The sequence below is a fragment of the Psammomys obesus genome, unplaced genomic scaffold (genome assembly GCF_907164565.1).
Source record: "Psammomys obesus unplaced genomic scaffold, mPsaObe1.curated_primary_1811, whole genome shotgun sequence".
Taxonomy (NCBI): domain Eukaryota; kingdom Metazoa; phylum Chordata; class Mammalia; order Rodentia; family Muridae; genus Psammomys; species Psammomys obesus.
In genome coordinates, this window is record NW_026594240.1 from 1124304 (window position 1) to 1138618 (window position 14315).

Consider the following 14315-nt stretch of genomic DNA (forward strand, 5'->3'; position numbering starts at 1 on the left):
AACTCGGATCCACCCTGCTCGGCTCTGTACCGAGCAGACTGCGCAAATCGACAAGGCTGGAGCCAAAGGCGCGGCGCAGCAGGCTCTGGTCGGCCGAGCTGCTCTGTGATGCCCCCCGCTGTTCTGGACCCTGGGGAAACATACAGCCCTGACCTGGACGCTGCTGCTGCTGCAAAGCTAGAGTTCTGTGTCCAAGAGTTTGGGCAGTGGCTAAGTTCAGTAGCGGTGAGTTCCCTAAATGCAAAAGATCCAGATCCGATGGGCTCTCCTGCCAGGACATCAGGGAGTCTCCTTTAGGAATCTGACTGAGAGTACCATTTCCCCGACAATTATTTAAATAAAGAGGACACGGGAGAGCTGCTCTTTCATCCTGTCTTGCCCTGCTAGTCTTCGCTTTATGCCCAGAGTTGGCTCAGCATGGGCTGGGAAAGAAAAGGATCTGTTTTTCTAACCACATCCTTCCTTGCCCAACTCAGAAACCCCAGGGTGTGGAAGAAAAAAATTCCTTGATGCAAAACCTACAAATGTGTATATGTTCATCAAGCGTTATGTGCTGCTGTGCACATGTGTGCGGAGCTGTGAGTCGGGGCGTGTGTGGCCAGTGTAAATAAACACACGGACTTGATGTATTTCTGGGCAAGAGGGTAGTGCAGTACATACAGTGTGGGGTGTGTGTGTGTGTGTGTGTGTCCTGAGTGTGCTCCAGGGTGGCTCACACACTGTACAGGAAGAAGACAGGAAAAATCATTCTTATTCATCTTCATTCCTGAGCACAATAGCACACAGGCACACAGCACACACATTGCCCTCGTGCTGTGCCTTCTTCTTTTCCTCCCTGAATTAAGCCCCACATAACTGTAGACACTATGGCCAGGAAGGCTGTTGATAGAGCAAGGTTATTTTTTTTTCCCATTAGAATTATCTTGAATTTGTCTGGTCTTGGGCATGAGGATGCTCCCCCCATGCCCAAGAGTGTGGGTAAATATTTAGAGAGTGTCTGTTGACAGTTCCCATCCACATCCTGGCCTGGGCAGGCTGCCTGGAGAAGCCTGAGGGCCCCTCCAGGCTGAGCCAGCATTTCCTATGGGGTGGTGCTTTATGAGAAGCACGGAGAGGACCATGCTCACCCTTCAGCCCCCACTGAGAGGACCACACTCACCCTTCAGCCCAGCGACAGTCTCTAAAAAAAGAAATCTCTTGAGTTAGGCTAGGCAGAAGCCTGGGCACACAAGCTATTTCTTTCAGTCCCCCCAAACAGCTTTGCTCTCACATTCTCCAGGGCAGCTTGGGTTTCCTGCTCCTTGAAGGGGCTGCTTTCTGGAGGGCAGTGTGGGCCTTCTTGGGGTGTGTGGAGACTACTCCCTCCCCAGAGTGGTCAAGGGACAAGAGTCTCCAGGATGTAAAGAAGACAGGGCAGCTTCAGACCCTGGAGGGGCTAGAGGCTGGAGATTCTGCAGGCTGAAGGGCCTGGGGTACATAATCAGCATGCTGGGTTTCTGCTCAGAGTACCCAGACTTTAGGAACCCCAGAGAGCTCATCTTTTGGGTTAAAGGCTCAGCTCTGACTTACTAATGTCACCCGCTGGGGTCTTCTACCTGTTGAGGTAACCTGAGGTGACCTGATGCTCAGGTATCTCTCAGAAAGGAAAAGGGGGCACCTTCAAACTGTAGTGCACACCTTAGAAAAGCTGGCCTTGGCCATTAACTGGGCTGGCTCGCCACCCCCTTCACACACCACACCCCCCGTCTCTCCCATCTCCTCCTCCCTCCTCTACTCCAGGTCCCCCCCAGCCCTGAACCCCTCAACCCTCCCCTACTCTCTCTCTCTTTCTCTCTCTCTCTCTCTCCCTCTCTCTCCCTCTCCCTCGCTCGCTCGCTCGCCTGTCTTCATGTCGTGGATTGATGAACGCGAATCGCGTGTAAGCGCCGCCACCGCCGGGAGTCTGAGGAATTCGCTGGGCTGTTAGAGGAAAGCTAAGTGAGAGCGCGCTCTACCTACCGACAGTGAGCAGAGCCGCCGCCGCCGAGCCGCAGCCGGCACCGCGCCCCCACCTGCCCAGCCCCCAGCCCAGCAGTCCAGCCCGGGGGAGCCGGCCAGCTTGGGGTTCGGTCCCGGGGGGAGGGGAGTTTCGGGGATACCGGGCGGGGGAGCGTGAACCAAGGGGAGGGGGACGCGGGTTTTCATGTACCCAGCATGAGCTCCTACTTCGTCAACCCCCTGTTCTCCAAATACAAAGGCGGCGAGTCCCTGGAACCGGCCTATTACGACTGCCGGTTCCCTCAGAGCGTGGGCAGGAGCCATGCGCTGGTGTACGGGCCCGGCGGCTCCGCGCCCGGCTTCCAGCACGCCTCGCACCACGTCCAAGACTTCTTTCACCATGGCACCTCCGGCATCTCCAACTCGGGCTACCAGCAGAACCCCTGCTCGCTGAGCTGCCACGGAGACGCCTCCAAATTCTATGGCTACGAGGCGCTCCCCAGACAGTCCCTTTATGGGGCTCAGCAAGAGGCGAGCGTGGTGCAATATCCCGACTGTAAATCCTCCGCCAACACTAACAGTAGCGAAGGACAAGGCCACTTAAATCAGAACTCGTCTCCCAGCCTCATGTTTCCATGGATGAGACCCCACGGTGAGAAGCCTTTTCTCTTTCCCCCTTGGTCTCCCGCGCTTCGGGGTCTCCTCCCCCCCCCCGCCTCCTTTTTGTCTGCCCTCGCTCTCCCTCCTGGCTTTGGGGACCTCTCCCCCTCCACGCCCGTGCCTGGGTGGGTTCCTGGAGTTTGAAAGGCTTGGCTGGGGACGGGAGGGGGGGGGCGGTGCTGAGACATTGTGAGTGTTGGGGTGAAGGTGGAAGAAAGGTGATGTGTGGGTGCAAAGGGTTAAAAATTGTCTTCTTCGTTCCTTCTGTCTCTCCTTCTCCCTGTCTCTAACGTCAAAGTGGGGAGGTGGCTGGCAAGGGCACCCCGAGTAAACTGAGGTTATCTGTCTTTGGGGCTGGTAGCCAGTTTTCCCAAAGCCAGCCAGCCATTCCAAGACAGTGGCCAGGCTTCTGGGTCTCCCCTAGCCAGAGAGAGGGGAAAGACCCAAGGAAGAGCAGTCTGGCTGTCTGGGGTCTCTTCCTCTTCCTCTCAGAGAAGCAGCCTGAAGGCCACCACCCAACTTTTCTGTACTTCCTCCAGTTGGAGGGAAGGCTGAAAGCCTGAGACAGGAAAACCAGTGCTCAGGAAGAGATAGGGGAAATACAGGGTAGGGGCCTCTGAGGTCCGGGGGACCTATGTCAGGCTACCCTCCAGTCAAGAACCATGGGTCCCAGAGAGCTCGGGTCACCAGCCCCAGGACGGCCTCGTACAGCCCAGTTTCGGAGCACAGGGGAAGCGCTGACGACAAGTTCCGGCAGGGATGGCCCGTGATTTATTTGTTAGTCTCCAGTTAGCACTCAGGCAGAGCTGTGATACATTCCAAGAGATCAATTATTTTTCTTATTGGAAAAGCATTAGGCAAAGATTGGCAAGGAGGGGACAGCGGACGAGCCCCCTCCGGCTCTCCTTTAACCCCAGCCCTTTCCCTTTCTTTTGGAAACAGATTGTGTCCCCAGGCCGGCTCACCACTCTGCACTTGTAAACAAAGCTGTAAGCGCCAGGTTGTAGGCCTGACGGACCCTGCCAGGCTTCCCTATCCCTCCTCAAGCCCTCACTTTTTAGACAGCCACATTCCTGCCCCCCCTCCCACCTCCCAAGGTGAAGGGAGTTAAACCAAAACATCTATGGAAACTTTTCCTGCCCTTGCTTGCCTTCTGCTGTTGGCCTTATCGGCAGGAGGGAGGGAGAGCTGGGAAGAGCGGAGGGGGCACCTTGTGGAGGCAGGGTAGCTGTGCTGGGTGGACAGAGCCCCCACCAAACGTAACCAGCCTGGGGTTCTGTTCTGTCCAGCTCCTGGGAGGCGCAGCGGACGACAAACTTACAGCCGGTACCAGACCTTGGAATTAGAGAAGGAGTTTCTCTTTAACCCTTATCTGACGCGAAAGCGCCGGATTGAAGTCTCTCACGCCCTGGGACTGACCGAAAGACAAGTGAAGATTTGGTTCCAGAATCGAAGGATGAAGTGGAAAAAGGAGAACAACAAGGATAAACTGCCTGGGACCCGAGACGAAGAGAAGGTGGAGGAAGAAGGAAATGAGGAAGAGGAGAAGGAAGAAGAGGAAAAGGAAGAAAATAAGGACTAGGAAAAGAGAAATCCCCACCCCCTTAGCAACTCCCTTGAAGTTTCGTTTTATGGTAGCAGATAAATTGAGAAGTTTACGACTGTCATTTGCTTTTATAGAGAATAGAATGACACTCCCAACTCTAACTACCTGTCAGATAGCTGCAGCTCCGCTTTTATTACCTTTGGACTCCCCCCGCGCTTCATGTGTCTGGGGTGGGGGCCTGAGACGCAGGGAAAAGTTCTGTTTCACTCCACACTCCGCACACATTCAGTCCCTGCTGCACTTCTGAGCCCTTCCTGCATTTCAAGGTCTGCATCCCCTCACACACCCCAGGCCTCTCCCCCCCCCCCCTGCACTGCTTCTCTGACATTTATCTTCCCCTGAAGATGTAGAAGATGATTCCTGGCTTTGCTTGCATGCTAGGAATTAGAGTACTGGATTAAAAAAAAAAAAATTAATGAAAGGAAAGAAGAAAAAAAACAGGAAAAGGGGGAAATGAAAGAAAAAAAGGAATAAAAGACAGCAAAAAAGATGCCCTCCCCCACCCCCAGGCTTCTTTCTTAGAAAACCCCCTTGACTTTCTCCAGGAACCTGATGAAAATGAAGGAGATGTGGGGTTCTCTATCTACCCCTTTCCTGAGGGGTCAACAGGGGCCGGCAATGGTCTCTAAAATCCCATCTACCCATCCCATGGCCACTTGGGCCCATGCCTTCCTTGCCTTGCCTTTGCTGTTTGGTTTCTGTTCTTCTGGGCCCAGTTTCATCTGAGCTGTGTTAGTGTTTGTGCTCAGAAATCACCATAATCATGAAAATAATATACTGATAATAAATCTTAAACATACTACCTAAAGGGAACCTGCAATAATCTTGGGGAAAAAGAGAGAGAGAAAAAAATCCTAATACAGGAAGAAAAAAAAAAGAAAGAAAAAAGAAAAAAAAAAGAAAGAAACCTCCAATGTATTTTATCACTACCTATAGAGAGAAACCCTGCTTTGAGAGTATTTGTAATGCGGTTTTGTTGTCGTTTGTTGCTGCTTATTCCACTAAGGAAAATCCCAACAACTGAGACTGCCTAGCCCGCCCGTCTTGTGGCTTTTCTTGTGCTTCTAACCCAGTAGAATAGGAGTGAAATGCACTGAATGTATAGTTACTCTGTCTCGGATTCTCTGTTTATGCAATGTGCTCGAAAGGAAACAAATGTTAAAATATATCTATAATAATAATTTTTGGTCATTTGTCTTTATGTCCAGCTATGAATGTAGATTTTGTGTCTTGAAAGCCCTGTTCCTGGTCCAAGTGCTTTGTATTGTACACGTGAGTCATAATAAAAAAATGAAAGAAGAAAAAACCACTAAAGCTGGCATGACTTGCTGTTTCTCTACAACTCTCCCCCGTTTTCTACTCCTCCCCTCTCTATTCCCTTTCCTAGCTCTGCAAACGGCCTAGCTGACCCGGCTTTGGGTGGTGGGACTTGGAACTCACGGAGAGAGAAGCTTGGAAGTGGAGTGGGGAAGGCAGGCAGATCTGGGAGGAGGAGAAAGAGGTAGCCTCCCGGAAGGAGAAGCGGCTACTTACATGAGTACTAAAGTTAGACAAGGTGTGTAGGTGCTGGGACCCCAGGGGAGCTGGGGCTCATGCTGTAGCCCCTTCATCTCTGCTGGGCAAACATAAAGAGTCTATCCCATGCTCCTCCTGTGCCTATGCCCTTTCTTCCAGGGGTCTGGGTGAAGGGTAAGATGGTGGGATTCTTTTATGATCTTTATGTGTCTTCTGCTTGTGGTCCCCCCTTAGCACCTAGTACATCACCCTGAAATAGTGGAGATGATGCGGTGGGGGTGTGTGGAGCTAAAGATAGCTGAATAATCAGTAATAATAATCCCAAAGCATGGGGATGAGGAAGCTTCTGCCTGGGGTAGAGGGTAAAGGAAGGGCAGAGGAGTACCTGGTAGACCAGCCAGGGAGGGTCTGCATCCTGAAATTCAGATTCAACCAGCACAAGGCTATCACTGCCCCTTGGCCCCCATGTGTCCACTTAGCCTCTGTTCTGGCTGTTTCAAGCCAGCTCCTGGCTGGCTTCACTTTGACAACTGGGCAGCTTGCCTGGCTGCCACAGCTGGGACCACTGGTTTGGGAGGTGGGCCTAAGCAGGACAGTCCCCAACCGCAGCTGCAGTGGAGCAAAGGGCTCGGGAACCCAGGTAGGAAAGGGATGATCTGGAGGGTCCCAGGCAGACAAATCTGTTTATGCCAATAAAATTATGCTCAAACCATTCCAGATTCCAGAGATATAAGCAGCCTGGCTCAGCCAGTCTGCAAACGAGGGAAGGGAGGCCTTCAAAAAACAGACTCCCAAAGACAGACATTTTTGAGACCAGATTTCTGGGTCAATGATTTTTAACCTAGGCCCAGGCCAAGTGTTTCATCAGGGTCCCGATCTCTGTCTCCTATAAAAGGGGTTTAAGATTTGTCAGGCAATTTTCCTAGGGCTGAGGCCCTCCCCCAGCCCGCCTTGAGAGGCTGTGGTGTGGAAGTAGGAGCTGCAGGGGAAATTTGAAGAATTTGGGGTCCCTGCTGGCAACCAAGTGATGAGGTTTGATTTGGGAGGCATAGGTTATTGGCCAGGGAGGCCTGGAAACATTTCACTTCCCCCTAGACTCTGGGACCACCGAGGAAGAGCCCTTTCGTTTTTTAATAGTGAGATTATGGTTGCCGTTGATAAAAAATTTGCTGCCCTGAAGCAGAGCCAGATGAACCCCTTGTCAAATGGCTCTGAAGAGCCTCGCCGCTCCCCCTAACACCAATCCCCTATTCATCCCAGGCCCGGCTCAGCAATGTCCGTGGCCCTAAGCCGTCGCGTCGGAGGGCGGGGTGCGTCTGGCGCCCGGCTTCTCTGGAAACGTCGCGCAGCCGAGGGTCAGACCTCAGCACCCCCTCTCACGACACCCACTCCCCGCTTCCCCAGCCCTCCGCTTCTGTTTTCTGGTTTGGAAAGAAAAGGAGGTTAAAACCCCGTTTTATGGGGGAATGTAATTTCGAGAGCGGGATGCGCTCTTTAGAAATGCGAGCTCCTAAATGCCGTGCCGTCCCATTACCGAAATGGGTACCATTCGGCTGCTGAAGAAACGACTTTCTCCCATTCTTTACTTTTTTTATTAGCCAATCAAAGTGGCTTCCGAAAGCTATTTGTGATTTGTGAAAAATAGTATCTTCCAAAATGCTGAGTTGAAGCATCTCGCTCATTCTGCCTTGGATTTATTAGTCTAATCTCAACCGTAGAGACAGGGTGATGTAGCTATTAAGTTGGGGGCAAATTCGTTTCTTGGGATAAAAAAAAAAAATAGCTCCGCGTTTTCTCTTCCCACTCTTTCACCGAATGCCCAAAGAGGATGCAGGTCCTGGAGAAATCTGGGGTGCCAAGGCAAGAGCGTGCCCCAGGGGCTCCCAGCGCCCTCCCTGAAGGACAGGGAGGGTCGGCCTCCCACTCTCATATGAGTGTCCCCAGAGAGTTCCTGAAAGTTGAAAAGTCACCCCCAGCCCCAGTTAAAGAGGATTCAGGACAGGTTGTGCGTGCCCCAATCTGGAAGTAAAATTTCCGGTGAGTGGTTGCAGGGCCGTCCCAGGTCTCGAGGCCGCCCATTGTGAAGAGCTGGCCAGCGCTTCCTCGTCGTAATTTTTAACTACCTGTTATAAAATTTATGGGTGGGTTTGTAAAAGAAAGGAGGTCTCTGTATCCGGCTGAGGCAACTGCTTTACTTACTCGGGAGGAAGTTTGGGGAGGGGTAAAGGGTCTTCCTTTGGCTGGGCACTCAGCCCTTGAGGTTCTGTTGCCAGCTCAATGCCGACCCGGAGAAAGCTGCCCGCCTTTAGCCTCCAGCCAGTGGGGAGTGGTTGGGCTACAGCCTAGTGTATAGCTTCTAGGAGGTAATTTATCCTGCCCTCCCCACTCTGCACTTACTAGCAAAACTGGAGGTCTGGGGAAATGGGTGCACAGACTCTCGGAGCAGACGGTAGAATTCAGGGCAGCGCTGGCTCTCTTAGGGGGCCTGCGGACTCCGCAGATCCTAGCTGCCCAAACACTGAGAGGACTCTTTCTTTCTTTTCCTCTGAAAAAGACAGGTGTGTGGGCAACCTGACAGGGGGAAAGGTTTCAAAGAGCCTTGCTCCTCCACAAAAAAGAAAGTCAGACCCGCACCATCAGCCTTCATGTTATCTTTAACTCTTTGGGGATCACGGGTCCATTAGAATCTAGAAAACAAGGGGGCCTGAAGCGAGGAGTGGTCTTGGGTGCTGGGAGTGTCGTCCTGTCTGAGAAAGAAACCACCTGGGTGGTGAGAGTCATTTTAAGGGTCCTTGAAGCCTCTGGAAACTCTCACCTATTCTGCTGCCTCCAAAGGACTGCCAGGTCCCCGTCCAGCCCTCTGTCCTCTGGGCTTGGTTGGCAAGGCTGCCAGCGCCCAAGACTCGTCTTCCTTTCTGGGTGGGGGTGGGGGCTCGCCTGGGGCCCTGCAGTGGGAAAGATGTGTTCTCTTTCTAGAAAACAAAGGTGGAAGTGAGGGCAGTGTCCGTGGTCAGCTCCCTCCTCTGCACAGAGCCCTGCAAAGCTTTGATTTTTGTCGGGGCCAGCATTATCACCTTCACTTATTAAGACAAGTATTTAAAATTCGGGCCAGCAAGAGGAGGAGGCAGTGGGCCCTGCCTGTCCGAGCTCCCTTTCTTCCCTCCCTGCACCCCTCGTCGGCTCTCGCCGTCAGTCTAGAACCGCCGGCCTTTGGGGAGTGGGCGGTGGGTGAGGGTGGGGTGGGAGTGGGGGGTGCTCTCTTTCTGAGAGAATTGGGTAAACATGGCGCCCGGGCGCCCATTTGCACACGCTACACAAACGCAGCGCATTCCCGGTTGTTTGCAGAAAATTTACAGCTGAGTAATAAAAGTTTACGATCGACTCACAAGTTGGATTGGCCACAAGAAGTCATGTGGATTCCATCCATGAACGTGAACTTTTTATTGTGGTTTGTCCGTTCGGAGCTCCGCAGAGCAGTCCTCCCTGTAAGAGCCCGACACTGCCAGGGAAACCTGCGCGGGCTCTCCGTTCATTGCCAGTAATTGTTTTTTATTGATCTGATTAATAATTATTTTTCCCTATTTAATTTTTTTCCTTCCAAGTGGAGTTGCCGGAAGCTGGGGGCACCTGGGGAGGGCAGGGTGGGAGGGGAGAGGCAGGAGTTGAGAGCACCTCACCTCTGTCTCTTCCCATACCCTACCCTCTGGCCCCCAAGGGGCAGGAGGCGCGCGGGTGTGGGGCTGAGCTGCGGAGCTGCTGGCGTCTCCACCCCTCCCTCGCCAGGTTCTCCCTCCTGCCCTTCCCTGCAACTCCCCTTGATTTCATTTGGCTTTATTATTATTATTTTTTTTATATATCAGGGCTTTTTTTTTCTTTTTAAATTTCTATAAAGTGTATATGCGTGTGTGTGGAGCTGAAACAGGCTCTCGGCAACCGCACAGAATGAGGACAGACAGAGAGTGGGAGAGAGAAAGGCAGAGAGGGAGAGGGAGAGAGACAGCGGCGCCCGGTAAGTGTTTCCTTATTGGTTCAAATGTGTAACTAATGGTCCGTAGCTGGGTGGCGGTTTCAGGATCAGGACAGCAGCGGCTCGTGTGGGTTGGAGAAGAGGGGGCTGGTGAGAGGATGAGCGCGTGGGTAACCGGGTGGGGGGACGGGTGAGGCTGAACCCCGGCCACTGGCGGCGGGAGAGCGAGTGCGGGGCCGCTGTGCGGCAGAGTTGGGGTCCCGGGCGGGGGGTCTCGGCAGCGGGCCGGAAGCCTCCGGTGCGGGGCGCGGGGCCCGCGGGGTCTGTCCTGCCCCTTGGCGAGCCGAGCGCTCTCGGGTGGAGGAGCTGGGCCGCGGCGGCCGCGGAGGAGAGTCTGCAGTCTGCGCCGTCGCCCCCTGAGCGACGTCAGCCCCTCCAGCCCCAAACAAACTTTCCGGAGCCCCCGCCCGCCCGCGCGCCCGCAGCCCCTCCTTCGCCCAGGCCGGCTCCACACATGCGCAGTGAGGGCGCGGGGCCGGGCCGCCGAGCAGGAAGCGGCGCCCCCGGCGGGCGGCGGAGCCTGTTAATTGGCAATTAGGGGGGTGGGGGAGGCTGGTGGCTGGTGCACGTCAGCCGCGGAGAGAGTCTGCCCACCCCGCCCCCGCCCCCGCCGGCGCACGGAGAGTGGGAGGCGCGGCGGGGAGGGTGGGGGCGGGGAGGCGGCGCTCAAAAGCCATCTTGTGCTCGGAGAAAGGAGGCCCGTCCGCGGCCCCCGCCCCACCCCACGCGGGACGCCGCCCCGGCCTCCCCCTGCGCCTCGCAGCGCCGCCCTCGATTAGGACCCGCCGAGTCCGGCGGACGTGGGACCGGCGGAGGCCTCGGGCCGGGCGGGGGGACCAGGCCTGGCGCGCGGGGCCCGGGCGAGGGCACGGCGGGCCGAGGGCACTCACGCGTGGCGTGGGGGGCTCCCTCGCAGGGGAGTCTGGCCGGGGTGGCGGGGAGAGTCCCGGATCTTCCTAATAAGTGGTGCTAATGGCGTGTTGTCTAATCCTAACGGGACACACATGGCTTCATAACACGGTGGCTTAATTTCTTCCAAATGTACGTGGCCCTGACTGTGTTGCAGTTTGATATATGACTCCGCCCTGCTCCCGGGCCCGGGTCCGAGGAGACCCTGTAAGCGTGAAGTTGGTGTGTTCATAAAGAGCGGCGTGCACCCAAAAATGCCTACACACCCAAGCAGACACACCTTAGATCTGGGAAGGCCGCAGGTTCCCGGCCGTGCCCAGACACTGGGGCACAGACTCACACCTTCAGTCTGCGTCAACCCCCCCTTCTCTCAGAGGCTCCACTGAGAGTCTTCGCCCAGCAGTGTGGGGGAGGGGACAGCTTGATTTCCTGTTAACCCCAGACCCATCGCCTGGGGGGGGGGGGCGCACTGGTTAGAGAACCCGTTTTTATTAAATTGTTAAAAATGTAGTTCGACTTCATTCAAATCAAACCCCTTGAGCCCGAGCCGATAGTGAATCCTCCCTCCCCGGCCCCCCCAACCCCCTTCCCTTCGCCAGCCCCCCCAAATTTCCCCTTTTCCAGTCGACATAAAGGCCTCTGAGGTATTCTCCCGGGGGAAGAAATGGCATTTTCTCTCCCCTTTCCCACCCCACCCCCCAGTAGGATGGTGTGTCGGCAGAGGCGTCTGCCGAGGGGCTAATTTCGCGTTCCTTGTTTACGACCAAGAAAACGCTTGGCTCTCCCCAAATGGGCCCAGCCTGCCGCCTGCTGCTGCCGCGCTCTCCCGCCGCCGGAGCCCGGCGGATGCCCGGCGAATGCCCGGGGGACCCAGGCTCCGGCTGACCCGGACGGGAGTCTGTGGGACCTGAGAGGGGCCAGGGGAGTGCGTTGGGACAGTGGACCGGCCCTGGAGGCCCGAGCGGAGCCTTCTCCTGGCACACTGTGGGAACCGGCGATCGGTGAGGCCGCTATTTCTCTCTTCCGCCTGCATTTTGTTGGACCCGGTCCCTGCGGATGGCCGCAATGACGTGGGAGGGGGTGCCGTTCGGGGGGCATAAGTCTCCTTTGTTTCACCCGAAAAGAAAACCAGTTTTGGAGAAGCCGGTTCAGCCCAGTGTGGATTCACCTGGGATGTCAGAGGCCCCCTCCCTTCGGAGGGGCGGGCCTGGGCTAGGCCGGGGTATTTCTCCAGGCCTAACTGGAGGTGCCTCAGTGCCAGAGCGCCCGTCAGAAACACCAGCTGGAGGTGTTTTCCTATTTTTTATTGATTTCCTGTTCTTTCCTGGCGACAATCCTGCAGCCCCCACCCCCGCCTCATTCTGTACCCTTCGCCCTCAGACCCTTCTTGGCAAGCGGAGAAGCAGAATGCCAGCTCTGGGTTTCCAGTCTGGGGTAAATCAGCACGCAGCCAGCACTGTGCTCGCCAGTTACTTTCGCTTTCCCTGCTCCCTGGTTCTTTCTGTCTCTGGCGCTCCAAACGGAAGCGCAGAGGGGCCACGGGGCTATCCTCGGTCTCCTTGCAGGCCAAATTCTGTGTGGATGCGGGTCCTCGCTGCAGGAGAGCCCTTCTGGTTGTCTAATAATAGCCACGGAGGCCAAGAATAGAATTTTGCTCAAGGACTCTGCACACGCAGTGGTCACTGGGTTCTTTGGATCAGGGCTTTTGGCAACTTCCCGAGAGCCCGGGACCCAGAAGCACCCTCTGAGAGCACCCTTTGGGCACGCTCAGGCCCGCCCCTTCAGTGGTTCTGTAAGTCAGGCCAGGTTCCTAGCAGAAATGGGCAGAACAGGCCCTTTCTTGCCTCTGTCTGACAATTGTGGACAGAACCCTACAGAATTCGACCTTGGTTGGAAAAGGCAGCTTTGCTGAGGTGACTTTTGTGCTCTGAGACCAGGCTTGGTGGAATCAGATGTTTATTGTATACAGTCTCAGACTCAGGGAGGGCTTTATGAGACTCACATTTCCTCATGGTTACTTGTATATTACCATGGCTGTATTTGACCAACACTGTTTAATGTGCATGCAAAATTCTGTCAGCCTTCACGGGCTGAGAGTGGGCTGAGGAGCTGTGCTCCAGGAGGCCTCGGTGAGTCTCTATGGAAATGCGTGTGCTGGAATCGGAGTATGTGGCTTCCAAAATCCAAAGAAGTTGCAAGGGCTCCCTGCTTTTGCTGTCTAAGCCAGAGAGACACCTCACCTTCTGCTGTCCCTCCTCACCTCCCTATGGAGTCTGCCAGTGCAGGCTGTTTTCCAAGAAGAGCCCAGTCATCTTGAAAGTGAAGTCTGTGGGCTCTTTCATGGTTGTTGTGAGCCTGTGAGCAGTTCTGAGCCGCCAGGGCTGGGCCTTGGAGGCTGGAAGCCTCCACTGGGATGGCAAAGGGATTGTAGTGGCTAAGGTGATTTCTGGGCATGGATCTAGGTGGCTGCAGGTCAAGGTGCTTAAAAAGGCTTGTGGAGAAGCAAACCAGGAAGGGTGAGGATATTGTGAATAGCCCTCCTTCCCTTTGCTCCTGGCTCATGACCTCACCCTAGATTTGCCTGTCTGTAAAGCATATTGGGAGTTCTGGAAGGTCCTATAAATAGATCTGGAACCCCATGGGGTGCATTTTAACCTTGTAATCGACCTGAACTGGAGTGAGGTCCACTTGGAGAGAAGGCTGCTGGAGGCCCCGCTAGAATGCAAGCTGGGCCCTTTGGCCTGTGGGCCTGGAGCCCTGAGTACCGGCCACTGCCCCGGGAACTGACTGGCTTTCTTTTGCAGCTTTTCCGCGGCCACAAAAAGACAGAGCTTGAGAGGAAATAGGAATGTCAGTGGAAGGCCCCATAAATGAAAGTGAGGGAAGACACAGGGCTGGATGGGGTTTACCCAAAGACTCAGGTTCCTGCCCAGACTGTGGCTCTGGTAGTCTCACAGCTTTTCTTCCTTGCTTCTTCACAGAGGTTTCAACAGAATAACCCAGGCCTTCCTGCTCTGGCCACACCAGCTTTGGGGTAGCATTACCCCAGGTTCATGCCCCTCGAGCAGCCCACGGCCTCCGCCACGGTGCCGTCAGCCACCCCTGTTTATGCTTGTTTACTTGTTTTGTCTGCTGCCACCCTGCGTCAGAAACCCGCCAAACCAGCATATTAGCTCGGGGAGGACAAAGTCCAGGGCTCTTTCAAACCCTCTCCCCCTTTCAACACCCCTACCTTCTACCCTTATGTGCACCCTCATTTTCCCTTTCTGAAGGGAGGAAGCAGAAATTGTCCTAAAATAGGGTCGATGTTTATGGGACAGGGGAATTATGGAGACACCATAAACCTCCTGGTGTCCTGGTGTTGGAGAGATTTCCAAACCTCTCTTCTCTTTCTACAGCTTTTCTTTCTTAGCCTTGGTAACCAGTTGGGAAAGGGGACTATAGACCCCGAGGACATTTCAGCAGCCCTTCCTTCCTCTTCCTCCTTCTCCTGGCTCCTCCGTTCCTTTCTGAGTGAGCTTCTTTCAGATATAGGTGGATGGATTTTCAGTCAGGGTGATGTTGGTGGATTCATAAAACTAGATGAAACATCTCACCTTTCCTCCTGTCTTCTCAGTCCCC

The 14315-nt window shown here is 54.7% G+C and overlaps 2 protein-coding genes across 2 annotated transcripts; one reads left to right on the forward strand and one right to left on the reverse strand.

Moving 5' to 3' along the window:
* Positions 1 to 2193: 2193 nt before the first annotated feature.
* Hoxc8 (homeobox C8) lies at positions 2194 to 4219 on the forward strand. The gene is made up of 2 exons (XM_055618303.1): positions 2194 to 2629; positions 3927 to 4219. The coding sequence occupies exons 1-2, from the start codon at positions 2194 to 2196 to the stop codon at positions 4217 to 4219; spliced, it is 729 nt and encodes a 242-aa protein (XP_055474278.1).
* A 5613-nt stretch (positions 4220 to 9832) lies between these two features.
* On the reverse strand, positions 9833 to 12706 carry LOC129684988 (basic salivary proline-rich protein 3-like). The gene is made up of 4 exons (XM_055618292.1): positions 12697 to 12706; positions 11499 to 11744; positions 10405 to 10707; positions 9833 to 10305 (listed from the first exon to the last, which is right to left on the reverse strand). The coding sequence occupies exons 1-4, from the start codon at positions 12704 to 12706 to the stop codon at positions 9833 to 9835; spliced, it is 1032 nt and encodes a 343-aa protein (XP_055474267.1).
* Positions 12707 to 14315: the final 1609 nt, after the last annotated feature.